At 40.4% G+C, this 17736-nt stretch overlaps 1 protein-coding gene across 2 annotated transcripts in view; it reads left to right on the top strand.

The window, feature by feature from the left end:
- The window catches only part of LOC128743883 (furin-like protease 2), an 803052-nt gene that overhangs the window by 648151 nt on the left and 137165 nt on the right, over nucleotides 1-17736 (top strand). For both annotated transcript variants that reach the window (XM_053840572.1, XM_053840570.1), the window contains exon 5: nucleotides 1268-1402. In XM_053840572.1, the coding sequence (XP_053696547.1) occupies nucleotides 1268-1402 (135 nt within the window). The remainder of the gene's footprint in view (nucleotides 1-1267; nucleotides 1403-17736) is intronic.

Here is a 17736-nt window from a genome sequence, read left to right as displayed (position 1 = left end):
TATTCAAAATATATTATCAGCTTATTCAATGTTGTACTGCCTTTCCATATGTGAGTTCATATTATTCTCAGTCTGCACTAATGAATCAGCAAGATAACACACGAAACCGAAATTCCCAGGCACCTTTAAATCTGGAGCTTTGCTCAAATAAACCCCCGGAAAGCTCTATCAAGGACTATTCCCACTACATCCCACTTTAACAAACATACGCCCGAGCAAGCAAGATTAAGAAAAGCACCACATTGCAGTGGCAAGCCACTTGACTCGCAGCTCATTTACCGGGGTGAAGCCAGCCCTCGAGGCCTATCATTTTCACTCTTGTTTTTCCTTTCTTTGTTGCACACTTGCTTGGCTCGACTCGGGTTGGCTCGTTTGGTTTCCGAGGGGCCATGTTTTGTCTCTGTTAACAGTGGCACACCGTCCGTCGTCGTCGTCGTCGTCGTCATCGTAGTCATCGCCGGAAAAGCTGGAAAAGCTAGCAACGTCGAGCGCTGGGGAGGATTGTCTTTCGAGGGTCTTCCGAAGCCAGCGCCAGCCAGAGAGCCTTCACTCAGCGTCAGGTTCGTTTGAGTGTATCGGAGACCGCCCTATCCGAGTAAGCCAAAACACTAAAGCATCATGAACATCGCGTTAGATTGTTTTTACGATTATCTAAATTTCTGGGAAAATTGAACTTTTCTTTTGCACCCATCACTCCCTCACGCTCGCTGGCTGAAGCAACAACGAACGGAATGGCATCGTAGAATGCAGCACGATTTTTTGATGCTATCAAGATGGTTTCGGCGCCTTTGTCCGTTTGGTTGGTTACAATCGTTGTATAAATTTGCAATTCGAGTCAATTGATGGTAATAGAGGACAATATTTTGTCTGTTTCGCTACTGTGGAAGCACAGTAGTTGAACCATATGAATTTTGCAAAAACTAATGTCATTGTAGCAATATTGAACACAGCAAATCAGTGTTGAAAATTTCATACTCGTAGTTTCTTTCAGCTTCTTTATTCTGAACTAACATTCATTCCTTTGATGACATCTAACGCTCGCTTAGTCGCAATTACACGCTCACAATAATGGCAGTTGTAGTAATTTTTCACAGTCCCAATGACTGACCGGACGCCATGAAGCCGGAAGCCAATGGGCCAATGCGATGTTTGGCGCGTAATTTGCGTATCACTAAATATGTATTTTTGCTTGTTTTTCTTTCATGCCGTTTCATGCGCGCCGTACTCCGACCCACATCCGCACCAACACCCACACCCACCTCGACAGAATGGTGGCGCCAAGGATGGCCTCGACATGAACGTTGGTCCAGCCTGGCAGAAAGGCTACACGGGGAAGGGCGTCGTGGTGTCGATCCTCGACGACGGCATCCAGCGGAACCATCCGGACCTGCAGCAGAACTATGTGAGTATAAAGAAGTTTGTCACTTCCTCCCTCCTGGTGATTTGGTTCGATACTATTTGTATTGGGTTATTATCCGGTTTGAATGTTTGGAGTAAGAATGGCGGGTGTCTGTTTCACAAACTACAAAAAACGATGTTTTCCCTCAATAGTTTTCCATTACGACGTCGACGAAATTTAGTTGATTGGTAACTTTACAACCGGGCGGATGTGACATAAAATCAATTTACTAGCAGTAACTTCAGTATCAGCAATCGCCTTCATAATAATCATTTCCGGCGCCCTATTCTCGTCCGTTACCCGGGAAACTTGTTCCGATCGCAAATCAGAGACAATATTTTACTAGCAGCCAACTCGTTATTCCAGAAGAAGTATCCCTTCTAATGGTGAACCGATAGCCGTCTGCTGCCATGGCTGCAAAAGAGTATCCAAGAGTAAGAGTATCAATTTACTAGCAGTAACTTCAGTATCAGCAATCGCCTTCATAATAATCATTTCCGGCGCCCTATTCTCGTCCGTTACCCGGGAAACTTGTTCCGATCGCAAATCAGAGACAATATTTTACTAGCAGCCAACTCGTTATTCCAGAAGAAGTATCCCTTCTAATGGTGAACCGATAGCCGTCTGCTGCCATGGCTGCAAAAGAGTATCCAATTTCATAAAATTATCGCTTCTCCATCGTCATAGTCATAATAATCATCACCGCCACACCGTCATCGTTGTCGTTATTGTCGTCCTTGTTGCCGTCGTCGTAGTCGCTGTAATAATCACCGTCGGAATAGTTTACTCTTATCGCACAGTTCGGGTGAAAATCAGTCTGTTCGCCTTCCCGGCGATCATCTTTCACTTGCTGGAAGTTAGTTTACCGATGCGAACGGAACAAAGCTGCACAGAACGTTGACTGATTGTACGGTTCAACGATAACTTGAAGGGATGCAAAAGCTATCTAGCTAGCTAGAGCTTCCGCTTGGCAACGGAAAATGAAATTCGAACTTCTTTAGGATGCAATGTCGACTGGATCGATTCGTGATAGTGTTGATGCTCAATCTGTCACGGTGAAAATGAAGCAAAATAACTAAACACAGAACTGTTCCGCGGCCAAAGCTTCCCGCCTTGCTTATCAGTCATTCAGCCAGTGCTATCGCAGGTTTAATTTTGCATTCGTTAAGCGCAAGTTACCGTTTATTAGTTCTGCTAATGCAATACGAAGCGGAACGGTTCAGTAATTTCAGTTAGAAGCAGCAAAAATTGCACAAATAAAAATCTAACTGGCAGTTCGGCTGAATATTTTTACTTTTAGATTCAAATCATCTACAACAAACAACTGTTCTCAAACGTGATGACTGCCATAACGTTGTCAACTGCCGTGAAATTACAAGCCATTTAACTGTTTCTAAATTATTAGAAATTATAATGTGTAAACGCTTCTGTATGCTATAAAAATACTATATATGCATGGAACAACAAGGTTCATGCCTAGACTATCGGTTACCACGAATTTGTCTCGTTGACTCGTCTTGGTGTATTTACACAATTGATTGCTTGGCTAGAATCTTACCTTACGGAGCATGAACCGCGGATGAAAATTGACGCTTGTATATCATAACTCTTTTTAGACAATTCTAATGTCCCACAGGGTAGCAACCTCGGACCACTATTGTTTATTGCATTCGTTGACGATACTGCTCTGACTCTAAATAGAAGCCTCAAACTATTTTATGCAGATGATCTGAAGCTGTACGTAGTAACACCGGAAGATTGTTGATCCAATTGCATCCAATTTTGTTAGATAACATTATCGACGGCGTTATTCTTACTAGAGTTACAAGATTGATGGATTTCGGAATTATACTTGACTCAAAAACTACAAGGTATACAGCCCTAAGGGTTGTACGAAAGGGTGACGTAGGACTGTGCCACATAATACTCATTACATTGATAACATGATAACAACGGTGCGGCACGGTTTCATGCCTGGTAGATCTGTTTGCACTAATTTGCTGGAGTTTACATCGATGTGTATCTCGCATATGGAGGACAAGAAGCAAGTTGATGTTATCTACACTGACTTGAAAGCAGCTTTCGATCGAATTGACCATGCAATACTATTACGAGAACTGTCTCGACTTGGTGCCTCCCAACAGATGGTTGAATGGCTGAACTCATACCTCAGTGGTAGGGTACTTCGTGTGAAACTGGGTAGTAGTGTTTCATCGGTGTTTACCAATAAGTCTGGAGTCCCTCAAGGAAGTAACATGGGACCTCTATTTTTCTTGCTATTCTTCAACGATATTGCGTTGCTGCTGGGAGTTGGCTGCAAGTTAGTGTACGCCGATGACCTGAAATTGTTTGCATCGATAGGAAATATAGACGACTGCCGCCGCTTGCAAGATTTGCTTGATTTATTCACTGACTGGTGTAAACGAAACTGGCTCATTGTAAGCATAGCTAAATGTGAAGTGATGAGTTTTTACCGCATCAAAAACCCGATCACCTTTGGTTACACTATCGATGGTGTTGAGTTACGCAGAGTGGACCGAGTTAGTGACCTCGGCGTCTTGCTGGACACCAAACTGACGTTTAATCTACATCGTGAGTTGATTATCTCCAAAGCATCTCGACAGCTTGGTTTCATCTTTAAAATTGGTCGGAACTTTAAGGATTCACACTGTCTTAAATCATTGTACTGCGCCCTAGTACGTCCACTACTGGAGAATTGTAGTCTTGTTTGGTTTCCTAAACAGCTAACATGGAATCTTCGGATTGAACGTGTGCAACGGAGATTTATCCGACTAGCATTGCGACGCTTGCCCTGGGAACATCCGGATATCTTACCTGCTTACGTAGATAGGTGCCGTTTACTCGACTTGGACACCCTTGAACACCGACGCAAGATGCAACAAGCAATATTCGTAGCAAAAACTATCAATGGCGAAATCGACTCTCCAAACTTGCTTTCCATGATTAATTTTCGCGCATCACAACGACCGTTGCGATCAACTGGACTAGTTCAAACGCAGTTTCATCGGACGGCGTTCGGATATAGCGAACCGATAACTGAATGTATCAGGACCTTTTCTAATGTAGAGGAACTTTTTGACTTTGGTTTACCGTCACACTTGTTTGCACAGAGATTGCGTAGAGCTTATTTAGAATAAGATTTTATTCATGTAGACAATTTTAAGGTCAGATGAATTATATATAATAAATAAATAAATAAATAAATAAATAAATAAATAAATAAATAAATAAATAAATAAATAAATAAATAAATAATCGATGAAGTATAACTTTATGTCTGATCATTAGATCAAATACTAATGCAAACTGCATTTATGGCATATGCATATTTGAGTATCTGTTAGTATCATTGTTTGAGTGTTTATTTGTAAAAGAAGAACGAAATATTCTGATTTAATTCTTCATTGAATCAATGGTGGTTTTGAAAAAAACCGTTTGAAATTGTTTGGTGGCCCTGAAAAGAACTATGTTTGAGCTGATAGCACTTCTTAAAAATCAGTACTATAATTACTGTTGCCAATATATATATGGATGTCACTATTCGGTCCTTTAGACTCTAGGATGATGATTGCCCGCTAATACAGGAGTGATAGGAAATACCAAATCACTGTAAAGTAGAAATGGATTAGTTTTATCAAAATACTGACCGTCCGTCAGTGCGATCGTGCGATAAATGAGCAGACGGCGAACCAAGTGTGCTATTTTATAGTCACTGGCACTGCCGCTGCTACTTGTAAGCTAGTGTAGGTGTTAGGGGAAACCAGATTGACTGCTGCTGCTGCTCAAATGATTATCCGACGCTAAATGAGCAAGCATTTTCCATGTTTACCATGGTATAACGCAAAATGGAACGTTAACCATTTAGAAAGTGTAGAAAAATCTTTCCATTCTTCAATTACTATAGTTCTTATAAGAACTGCTTAAGGCCACAATGGCCTGCTGCTGAATTTGCTGCCCGTCAGTCGTTCCGTTTCCATTTGCCTTCAGTGTTGGTTTGCGATAATTGCCATTGAAACTGCCGCCAAAATGCCATCGGGCATGCCTCGAATTGCCATTAATTGCCGCAAAAGTCCTTGGATTTGCATCCAATTGCCGGTGTTGCCGCCAAATGCCGTTGGTTTCGCCACCAATAGCCGTCGATGATAAATACTGACCGTCCGTCAGTGCGATCGTGCGATAAATGAGCAGGCGGCGAACCAAGTGTACCATTTTATAGTCACTGGCACTACCGCTGCTACTTGAAAGCTAGTGGAGGTGGAGTTGAAGGAAACCATATTGGCTGCTGCTGCTTAAATGATTGTCCGATACTGATTGAGCAAGCTATCAAACAATTTCGCATATCTGCGATGGGGAAAATGCAAAATGTAACGTAAAGTGCATCGTGTGGGATTCACGTTGGACATTGCCCGCTGATTCCGCGTGTCTTCAGGGTCGGTGTTGCCGTCAATAGCCATCGATGTTGCCAATTGGATTGGAAAAGGGGTGTGGCTTACAAAGTGGTCTCAAAGGGTATCATTTGGATCCAAATCCTTTGGTGTATCTAATTGTCGTCCGTGCCTGTGAAGCTAGGTGATCACTAGGGAAATGTATGGGAAAATTCGAACTTAAAACTTTACACACATTTTCACTATTTAGCGTATAAAAATTATTATTAATATGTTACTATAAAATTGCTGGACATTTTATCTATCCAACGACATATTAACTGTTATGTTTCGTTCAGTAGTATAGTAGCTATTAGCATTTGAAATATTTCATTCAAACGTTACACTTCTATTTTTCGTTTTTACAAAGTGCTACCCAGTCCCAGTATAGTAAACAAAGACGTAGTCCTACGTCAAAAAGAGTTTCGACACACAATGTTTAACGATCATATCGAAAGCAACGTGATAGTTCTGGCAGGGCATGGTATAAGAAAGTAGTGAAACAAAGATGTTGATAGGGTCCACCAGAATGGAACCAGGCGTAAAGGGGAAAGAGCGGAAAATTAGGAGGGAGAGTCATTGAAGCAACGCTTAAGAAGTTGTGTACCGCTCTTTTTTATCCAAGCTGGGTGATCTGCGGTTCAACCCAAACCGTAATCAGAGCCATCAATAAAGGGGTTGTGAAGTTACTCTTTTGTCCAGTCCGCTGTGGTTCAAAGGTTCATTACTACCGACGATCCATTGGGCCTGGGAGGACGAGTGGGTTCGAATCCGATTATATAAAATTTAATTATATGCCGACCTCATTAAAAGGTCAAAATAAAAAACAGGAGGTTGCTCTAGATCAATGAAAGCAAAATCAACTGTCTTAGGCCACGTTGGTCATATCTGAACAGGTGGCAGGAGGGGTTCGCATCCACGCTCTCTCGGGTGGTACCCGAATGTTTTACTAACTAAACTACCATCGCACCTTGTGCGCATCAGACACTTCCTCCCTTTCCAAAAAGAGTTTACGTCATGCACGCGATCATATAGAGACATAACAAGTAAATAAAAAGGAATATAGTATATTTTTTGTAATAAAATCATGTCCAGAATCGGCTCACACGGATCTACTTTAACAGTTTTAGTGTAATTTGAAATATCGTATGCGTTTTTGTTCATGTTTAAAACTAGTCACTTCCTCGGGGGTTCCCGGAGTCTCCCGAATATATCCAGATATGGCCTACGTTACTCTAGATATCCGATTTGGATTTCATTTATCTAGTTTTTTAATTCTACTATGATTTGAGGTGTCGCGCGATGAGTTTTTGTCCATGATCGGAATTGGCCACTTGCCTAGGAATTCCTGGGAGTCTCCGGAACATGTCCATATATGACCAACGTGGCCCTACGTATATAAATGACCTGGTTTCCATTGATCTAGTTTTTAAATTCTACTGTAATTGGAGGTATCGCATCATGAGTTTTTGTTCATGTTTGATACTGTAACCCAAGTAACAATTTAGGTTTTATCACACTGTTATGATGGCATTTAAGACTAAAATTGGTCATGGAAACCGCCATAAGAGTACAATAAAACTCGAATTGTTGCTTGGGTAGACTTTTCCACCGGTGGCAAGTTAATCCGAAACATTTCTGGATAGTCCCAATCCAACTCAAAACTCCTAAAACGATCGCCAATAGGCATATTTTGTAAAACAAAAAATCAATATCAGCTGTGATTTATGTTCATTTTAGAAGTGTTGTTCAACATTTTATTTAATTTTTATGAGCATCTTACTCCTTAATACTTCAAAATGGCGTAGCTTCTAAAATTTGTCCAACGATTTTTTAAAAAATTTGACTGTATTAGCATGGTAATACATACCAAATGGTATTTACCGTTTTGATGGCTTATTTTATTTTTTAAAAACGGTCGGTTGAACACCGTGTTTTTATTATCAAAATTAACTACGTTCGAACTACTGAAGACATCACACCAGTTCGTTAATAGTTGAGTACTACCAGCATAGAGCCGGGGTGGCTTTTGCGGTTCAAGAACTCCTCCACTGTACTCGGTCTACTCGTCGCCAATTCGTTGAGCGTCTCGACAGACGCGAGTCGGCTTCAACTTAGTCGAATCATCTAGCACGTTGGGCCCCTCTATTCCTAGTGCTGGTTTTCTGTCATTCGGCATCCTTGCGACGTGGCTGGCCCATCGTAGTCTCCCAAGTTTTGCCAGGTGTACGCTGGGAATCTCTTCAAATAGTGCCTGTAGAACGTGGTTCATACGCCTAGGCCATGGCGGTGATCGGAGATCTCAAATACACGAACTGGTCAACCACTTCTAGTTCTTCGCCGTCAATAGTCACCGTCTGTGAGAAACGAAAGTTATTTTCTCTGGAGCCTCTTCCTACCATATGTTTGGTTTTCGACGCATTGATTTGTAATCCTCCTATCCTCCGTTTTTAGACTGGCGTAGATTGCCACTGCCAGCCCAAGGTTTCTAGTAATGTTATTGAAGATTAGGAGTTGGCTACTCTTGCTGAAAATCGTTCCTCTCGTTAGGATGCCAGTTCGCCAGATCGCACCTTCAATAGCGATGTTGTGTAACATACAGGACAGTCCATTCCCTTGTCGCAACCCTCTGCGTGAAAGGTCTCGAGAGTACCCCAGAAATACGCACGTAACACATCACTCGATCCGGGGTAGTTTTGATCAGCCATGTCAGTTTGTCCGGCAAACTGTATTCGCGCTCGACTCTATCGTATGCTGCCTTGAAAGTCACGAAAATATGATGCGTGGGCATTTTGTACTCCAGACATTTCTGGAGGATTTTCCGGAGAATAAAAATTTGATTCGTAGTAACACAGGCCCCCATAAAATCCGCCTGGTACTGCCTTACGAATTATATTGCTATTGGGGATAGACGACGTAACAAAATCTGAGAGAGTGCCCTGTAGACGGCTTTGAACAGCGTAATACCTCGGTAATTACCACACCACACCTTCCATCCACTCCTCCAACTATAGTTTGCAGTTTCTCTTCCTCCCAAATCTTTGAAATTATCTAGTGAAGTGCCATTGTAAGCGGTTCTTGGCAATTGTTATAGAGTTCCTTTCATAGTCGATTCTTTCCCGCGGCTCTATTATTCTACAGCTGACCGATTTCTCGCCGGATCTCTTCGAGATCGGGAGCCAACACTCTGTAGTCGTTTGTAGGTGCTCTTAGATCAATTTCCGTTGTGTCTCCTTTGGCGTTGAGCTGTTCATCGAAGAACTGCTAGTTCATTCGAAGAACATTTCGGTATTAGTTCACCTTCTCAAGGCACTCAGGCGTCTCTTTAGCCTGGAATTGTTGTAGCTCTTCACGATCTCTGTTCATCTTCTGGTGTTTTCTCCGCCTCAGGATTGTACGGGGTCAACTCATTCCGTGCTCATCGATACTTGGCCACATTCTAAGGCGTGGCAAAGTTTAGATATTTTTTCCAAATTCTTTTATTCCTCTTCATCGCTTGTTCGCATTCCCCGTCAGATCAACCATGTCGTGCGCGCGAGATTTACTCACAGCGATTGTGGCCTCAAATTTAGACGGCTGAGCGTATCCTACTCCATACGTCTTCTAGGATCGAAGCATCTAGCTCCACAGAGGAAGGTAGTGCTTCTTCCAGCAAGTTCACGTATTTCTTGGTAACTCGCGGGTTGTTCAACAATAAAGAATATTTTACCACTGACGAACTGACATGACACATAGAAGAAAATTCCTCAAAAACCATCGTCCTACACATTTTGCTTGCACACTAGCGGCCTCGGTTATGCATGTTGCGGAGTAGCTTGCATTTGCAGGGTTTTATACTGTAGGCTTTTTACATTTGCAGGGTTTTATACTGTAGGTTTTTTACATTTTTATGGTTTTATACTGGAAACTCGAAGCAACACTCGAGCGCCGCGGTTTGGCCATGTTGCGAAACATGATTCTTTGAAAAATAAGTTGTTTTTGAATGGACGATGGAATTAACGCGAGTGTCTCGTCTGTTTGTCTGTGATTTTACTAAGGAGGGCGAATTTGTTACGAGTTTTGTCGATAGTTTTGAGGGCACATATACTGCTATGATCCCAGTCGCTACCCGCAACTCGTATGGAGCGTATGTTGGTAATGTTCAAGAAAAATCGGCCGGGTGGGGGTGGGAAAAGAAAGTGTCTTAGGAAGTCGCAAAGTTGATGCATTGCTAGCTGTTATTGATCGTGTCGGTGTGCAGGGTATGGGTCCGATCACCGGTCTATACATCCAGCTGTGCATAAAACATTTGCTTATCATCATCGAGTCTTCCTTCGTGTAAGCAGTGCACGTTTATGTTGGTGTCGGTGAAGAAACATGCACATCCTATCGCTGATTGCCTTCTAAATCATCACGCGATGACTCTGCCCAACACTACATAGCCCGTTGCCAGTTCGTAGATAGTGCCAGCGCTCTAGTAAAAACTACCCTTGTCGCTTCTTGCCTTTGCGATAGATCTTCTACAGTACTACGATGCCGAATTTTCAGGGTTATAGTTTTTCGAGGAGCACCCTGCCGCCACTAATATAGAAGCAGACGCTCACAACGATGCCTCTTTGCCTCTTTGCTAGTAGAATACATGATAGTAGAATAAAATGGGAAAAAAATCTTTAACTAATATTTGAAATCCTTCTAAGGTGCTCAACAAAACTTTAGGTTATCTCTAACCGTCAAATTAGGATAAGCGTTGCGATCCCCACAATCGTGTGATCTAATTTTCTCACACGTGAGTACTCGTTCTAATGAACACGGCGGAATAAGCATTACTTTCGTATTCTCTATCTTATTCATTCAGGCACTGGAACGTGTTCATTCGACTGTGAATTTAGCTAACAACCTCGATCGTCGCACTCGCTCGTCATTGCAGCCCAAGCAACTATTACCGATTGCCCACGAGGGCTCGCACTATCACCCGTGTATAGAATTTGGGGTGCAAGATGAAGAAAACAAGAAGAAGTAACACAAAATCTGTATCCCATTGTACCGCTACTGATTGCTCAGGAGTTGTTTGCCTCGTGAGTGCCCACTATGTAGAAAGTCGCAACGAAGCTGTGTGTTTGCGACTGTATAGGTAGCAGAATGACTGCACATAGCACCGGCGTTTGTTTGTCGTACGCTTACGTCAGTGGCGTAAGCGTTGTACGCTATGCTTTATAGTATGCTCGAACTCGCTTGCGTGGGTGTAGGCATCGTTTGGTTCTCAATCGATTTGCAACAGTATTCAAGATTAGCTCTATCGTGGTAAAATTTGACGAACCACGTAATATGCTTCAAATGGCCCTGCTTTGGATCTTCACGTCTTGTCCTTCCCTAAGAATACTATCCACACTTTTAATTTAATACTTACTTCTACCTTCTCTTTCTACCAAATTTCACGCAATTCATTCGAAAGTGTTGGAGCTTAAATCTACTGACATAAATAATACTATATTAATAAACTAATAGAAGAGTTAGCTAGCTTCTTTTGGGATTTTTTGCTTTTCTAATAATTCAAACTGATTCAAACGATTGTTACTATCTCACTCGACTGGTTTTGTTCCAAAATCAATTTTTTCACTTAAGAATAACCGTACACAATGTAAGCTAAATACTTTTCTGGTAAAAAATCTCCCATCAACAGATCATTGAATTCAACGGCAAAAAATGTTGACAAGCACTACAAAAACCGCAGCTTCTGTAGGATATTTAAATTATTGTCATCATTTTTTATTCGCCCAACGATCTCCCCTCCAGTCAGTAAAAATCCCCGCCCTTGTATTGTTCGCAAAATAATGAGCTTCAGTTGATAGACCTCTTCCCACGGCCGCCGCCGCCACCGTCTGGCAATAATACCGAGCCAACTGATAGGTACTGATGCTGCCGAAAGAGCTTTCAATATGTTAAAGGCATAATGCAGCCCGCCGCGCACCACCATTCGGTCCTATCGGATTGGATTCAGCGTACAAAAAGCGCCGCAAGATCAAATGAATTTTATTCGAATTGCTAATCCCCTAATCTTGCTGGTACGATTTGTGCAGTAAAAAATTTAGGTTGAAACTGAATGATGCCATCAAAATTTTAAATTTTTAGAAACTGTCTGAGAAAATCGAAAATGTTTGCTTTCACTGCCAGCTAAGTTAAAGGACAGTCTGCTTCTAATAAACCATTCATGCCAGGGTATCGATACCAGCATTAACATCAGGCCGCCAGGATTCCATTTGAGCGTCATTATTTGAACTTCATTTTATTTGAACACGTCGTTGTCCACGAATGGCGAAGTCGTCCCGTGCGTTCCTTAGCACCGTAATATCAATTTCGTTTTTTTTGTTCTTCAATTTATCTTTTTTAAGTCTGTTCATATTTGAAACGGAACAACGTCACATCGTTAACCTGGACCTGAACCTGGACCTGAACCTGGCCGGCACAGTATATGATGGTATATTGTTAGCAAGCGAAATAGCGTGTCATGTGGCGTCACAACACTGGTAGTAACATTTTCCGACAATCGTTTCGGAATCAACCAATCGGATCAGCCCTGGTACTTCCGGGCCAAACTAGGCTAATCAAATATTTTCCTCCCATTCCGGGGGCCCATTCGGCGATTGATTTCATTGTTGCCGGAATTGGATGCCGAGGACAGCTTCGGTGAATGCGAACGGTCGGTGAATCAGGCACCCAGTCACTCGCTCCACCAGGCGCTCTTCTACTCGATTATTTTTTTCCGTTGGCATTATCCTGCCTCTTCGCTCTGTGAGTTTATGGGATTGATCCTCTATACCGGTCCATTATTTCGCATCAAGGACACCCGTGCCTGCCTTTCGGTCGCCTTGCTTTGCTGGCCCACAGACGGAAAGGAGTGTGAGAGAGAGGAAATGAACGATAGCAGTTCATTAATATTTTATGACCATCAACTTCTATATAAGCTCATAATTCTGTTCGACATGGTCCTGTGAGGCATGGATTTCCCAGAATGCATGATGAAGAATGAAGACGGGTGAGAAGAGGATTTATTTCGATACTGAATGCGATTTTCTTGGAGCAAGATAGAGCACGCATCTGTGCGAATAAGGTGGACCGAATATGGCATTTGACTGCGATCCGTACCGGCGGAGGATCCGGGAGCCGTGCGAAATGCGAAGAATGCTTTATTGCTTTATTTGCTTGGCTGGCTGACTTGCAGTAATTTGCTCGTGGTGCCAACATTGTTTTATAACAACTACAACTTTCCGTGCTCGGAAAATCAGTTCACTGTGCGCGCGAGCAAAATTGGCCCAATTTATGTGTGCCTTTAGTCAGGGGTGTTTACACACGCCCGTTGATAGCTCCGGATGTCGTAAAAATCTCCGGAAATAAATTTGACTTTGGTATGCTGCTTGAATACTGATGGAGACGGGCGGCAGCCGTTTTGGCACTCATCTTCTTGTAATAAAGTGGATTTCGGCGCGAAGGAAGATTTTTCCTTTTAAAGCTTGATTTGGGACATTTGGCGAATAAAGCACCACATTACGAACGGATGACGGATGATGATGGATTTATGAACGGGTTCAGTCTTGAATAAACTTATCACGTAGAACACGAAGGAAACAGAAAAGATAATAACTATATCACAGTACTAAAATATTGCTAGGTTTAATAGTCTCGGTATGGTACGTACAAGCCGAGGATAAAAGAACGGTGGCGCGACAAGTTGTAATTATTTCTTAAAAAGTCGTTATGTAAACTTCTATAACCATCTGTAAACTGCTCGTCTATTTCACGCAAACGATTCAAGTTTAATGTGGCAAAGAATTTACTCATAGCAATTCCGATCGTAAACAAAAAGAAGCAGCGTTCCATTACATTCAATTTAATATAATAATATAAAGTATTTTTCGTTGAAACGGGGCCACTACTGACACAAGATCTTCAAATGCAGGAATTTTTGTACTAGATTGGTTGAACATGGTACAAAAATGAGAATCCCACTTTGAATATCGCGAAATAATGGACACTTCGTTCACCAAGGAGCCCGACAGTTTAGAAAAAAGTTGAATTTCTAGCAAAACTTGAAAACTATATTATGTGATAATTTCTGAATTGCAATGAAACAGCTAACAAATGGCATGGTTCTGAGAAAAAATAAGAACACGGTTTTGAAATGGAATAAATTTTTTGGCGGTCATCTTGGATTTGGTCACCATATTGAATTTTAGCAAATCTCCGGTTTCGCCATGAGCTTTCCAATCGATTTTCATTTAAAGACCACAATTGGAAAGCTGAGAAAAAATGCTATGAAATACATTTATTAAATTAGGTGTGCATTGGCATTGACTCAATGAAACAACCAACTATTTGTAGCAATGTTCACAATGGATTTGGACCTTGGATTTGGCCGCCGTATTGGATTTTTTCTTGAAATCGCTTTTTTTGCCATAAGCACACCAACTCCCTATTTTCGGGTGCGATTTGATCACAGAACAGAAGTGGAATTAGAAATCCAAACACGTACATGCTACTTTCTACAGATACTAGCGAACCTGGCGGTAGCGAGTCACTTTTATCCACGAAAACACACGAACGCGATACGAATGAACACGAAAGCATGTGAAAGCTGCTATGCGATTGGCAGCTAGCGTTCTGCTTATATTGCTGTTATTTGCTTCTATGCGAAAACCTTCCCAAAGAAAAATAAAAACAAAAAAGACTCCACCACCAGTTACCAGATTTGATCGCCGAATCGTTCGGACTTCCACTTCTGTTCTGTGATTCGATTCAAAAACAAAATTGGACTAAAAATTAAACTTGGAACTGGACCAGAAAAGTTGAAATTGGACTTAACATTGGACTTGACTTAGGGTATTAAATTAGACTTGAAGTTAGACAAATATATAGCTTTGAAGTAAAACTTTAAATTAAATTGAAAATTGGACTTGAAATTGATTTTAAAATTGGATTAAAATTACTCCATTTGGAAGTTTAGATGAGAATTAAACTTAAAAACGGCTTAAAAGAGGATTAGAAGTTCTTTTTTCTGAAATTGTACTTTGAGTTTTACTTGAAATTGGATTTTAATTAGTCCACTTTCTAGGATTAAAAAATAAAGTTGAAATTGGCCTTCAAATTATACTCGACATTAAACTTAAAATTGTAATTGAAATTGGACGTAAATGCGATTTAAATTCAACTTGAAGCTAGACTTGGAATGACACTTCAAATTAGATTTGAATTTGGTTTCAAATTTTGCTAGAAAGTGGACTTGAAATCAGAGTTTAAATTTGATTTAAAGTTGGAATTGACTTACATTTGAAATTGAACATGGGCATTGAACATTAAATTAGACTTGAATTTTGAACAAGAGCACGAAGTTTGACAAGATGTTTCATACGAAATTCGGATTGACATATTTCGTCTAACTCTCTCACACGTGTTATTAGTTTCCTGTTTCTCTTTGTGCCATTTTCTTGGGTATTGTTCTCATTTTTTCTTCTTTTTCTTTCCGTTTTCCTCCAATAGGAGGTAATCTTTTTCTCCCGTTTTTCTTTTTTTTCTGTCTCATGTTTACTGTTTTATTGTTCCATTGGTCTTTGTTTCCTATCTCATTTTTTTTTTTCATATTTTCAAGTTTGTTTTTCTTCTTTTTTTCACTTACATTGTTGTAATTTTCTTTCGCGTTTTCCGTCTTTGCTCTTCCCTTTTTCCTCTTTTTGTTTCCAGTTTTTGCATTTTTCTAATTCTCCTGCTTCTCGTTTTTCGTCTTTATCTGTTCCGTTTTTCTTCTACTTTTTCATCTACTGTGTTTCTCTCTTTTCTGTCAAGTTGGTACTGTTTTTCTCTAGAGTTTTACCTTTTCTTTTGTTCCGTTTTTCCTGTTTTCCTTCTTCTTCTGTTCCAGAGAATGGGAACCTTTTTGACCCTGTTTTCTCCTTTTATGTCCCGTGTAACGTTTTTTCTTGTTTCCTTCATCAATTTTCTCTCGTTAGTTTTATTGTCCCTTGTGGTTTCTCATTATTTCTATTCCATTTGCCCTTTCTTGTCCCATGGTCCTTCTTTTTCTTTGATCTTTACTTTTTATGCCCTGGCTCCCCTTTATTTCTCTGGTCTCCCTCCTTTTACTGTCTCATTTTTCCCCTTTTCTGCCCACTGTTTCCTCTTTCTTTTCTTTTCCTGTACCTGATACTAGAAACACCTTTGTTTCAGTACTTTCTACTACCGTTCCCTCTGCCGATTGTAAAAACTACCGTATATAAGAAGCCTGTCCTATTTTTGTTTATCTCTTTTTTGTTCCGTTTTCTTCGTCGTTTTTCTTTAGTCCCGTCAAGTGGTTAACTTCTTTTTTTTTTTCATTTTATCTCATGTCTTCGGTTTCTATTTTTTCTCACCATTTTCATTTTTTTTTCTTTTTCGTTTACCTCATTTCTTTAGCGTTTTTCTACTTTTTCCTCATTTTTCATCTTTTCTCTTCCATTCTCTCTTTCTTTCTGTCCACTTTCCTCTCTTTTGCCTAGTTTTTCCTCTGTTCTTGCCGTGTCTTTCTTTCCCCCTCCCCTTCCTTTCACAATTTTTTGATGTCGGTTCTTCTTTTTTCTCGCTTGCACGTTTTTCCCACTTTTTGTTCCGTTTTTTTTGTACCTTTTTTCTCCTTCTTCCTCTTTTCCTCTCGTTTTCTTTCTTTTTGTTCCGTGTTTCCATTGTTCAATTAGTTTCTTACGTTTTCTGTCCAATTTTTGCTAATTATAATTATAATTATCCCCTTGTTGCATTTGTTTTTTACCCTTTATTTTTTCTATTCCCTTTTCCCTTTTTATGTCTTTAGTTTGCATCTCTTATTAACTTTTTTTACCTCTTTTACATGTCATTTTTCGACTTCATCTGTTCCGTTTTTTCCTCTGTTAAATACCCCATTTTTACTTTTTTTTTGTCACGTTTGTTCTGTTTTTGGCTCCTTTATCCGTTTATTCTCCAGTTTTCCTAAGTAATTTGCCGTTTTTCATCCTATTCTCTACAGTTTTTCCTCATTTTCAGGTAAATTTTTCCTCTTTTTCAGTCACGGTTTTTTGTTTTCTCGTTTTCTCACCTTCCGTTATAAAACAAGCCTGTCCTGTTTTCGCCCTTTTCAGTACTTTGATTTTCCTTTTGTTTATTATCTCCTTTTTGTTCCGTTTTCTTCAGTTTTCTTCGTCTCTTTCCTTCAGTTTTTCCCCTTTTCCAGTTTCGTTTTTTGTTTTCTGTTTCGTCAAGTGGTTAACTTCTTTTTTGCGTTTTATCTCAGATGTCTTCGGTTTCCATTTTTTCGCACCATTTTCATTTTTTCTTTTTCGGTTACCTCATTTGTTACCTTTGGCGTTTTTTCTTATTTTCCCTCATTTTTCATCTTTTCTCTTCCGTTCTCTCTTTTTTCTGTCCACTCTCCTCTCCTTTGCCTCGTTTTTATTTTGTTCCTGTTTCCTTTGTTTTTCGTTCCCCCTCCCCTTCCTTTCACAATTTTTTGATGTCAGTTCTTCATTCTTTCCTCTTGCGTTTTTCTCGCTTACACGTTTTTTCACTTTTTGCTTCGTTTTTTTGTACCTTTTTTCTCCTCCTTCCTCTTTTTCTCTCGTTTTCTTTCTTTCTGTTCCGTGTTTCCATTGTTTAATTAGTTTCTTACGTTTTCTGTCCAATTGTTGCTTATTATAAGTCCTCTTGTTGCACTTGTTTTTTACCCATTGTTTTTTCTATTCCCTTTTCCCTTTTTATGTCTCCATTTTTGTGTCAGTTTTCATCTCTTACTAACTCTTTTTACCTCTTTTACATTTCGTTTTTCGACCTCATCTGTTCCGTTTTTCCTCTGTTGAATACCCCATTTTACCTTCTTTTCGGGTTCGTTTATTCTGTTTTTGGCTCCTTTTTCCGTTTTCT

Source organism: Sabethes cyaneus, chromosome 3 (assembly GCF_943734655.1).
Source record: "Sabethes cyaneus chromosome 3, idSabCyanKW18_F2, whole genome shotgun sequence".
NCBI lineage: Eukaryota > Metazoa > Arthropoda > Insecta > Diptera > Culicidae > Sabethes > Sabethes cyaneus.
Note: the sequence above shows the minus strand (reverse complement) of the source record. Positions and strands in the feature narration are given on the sequence as shown.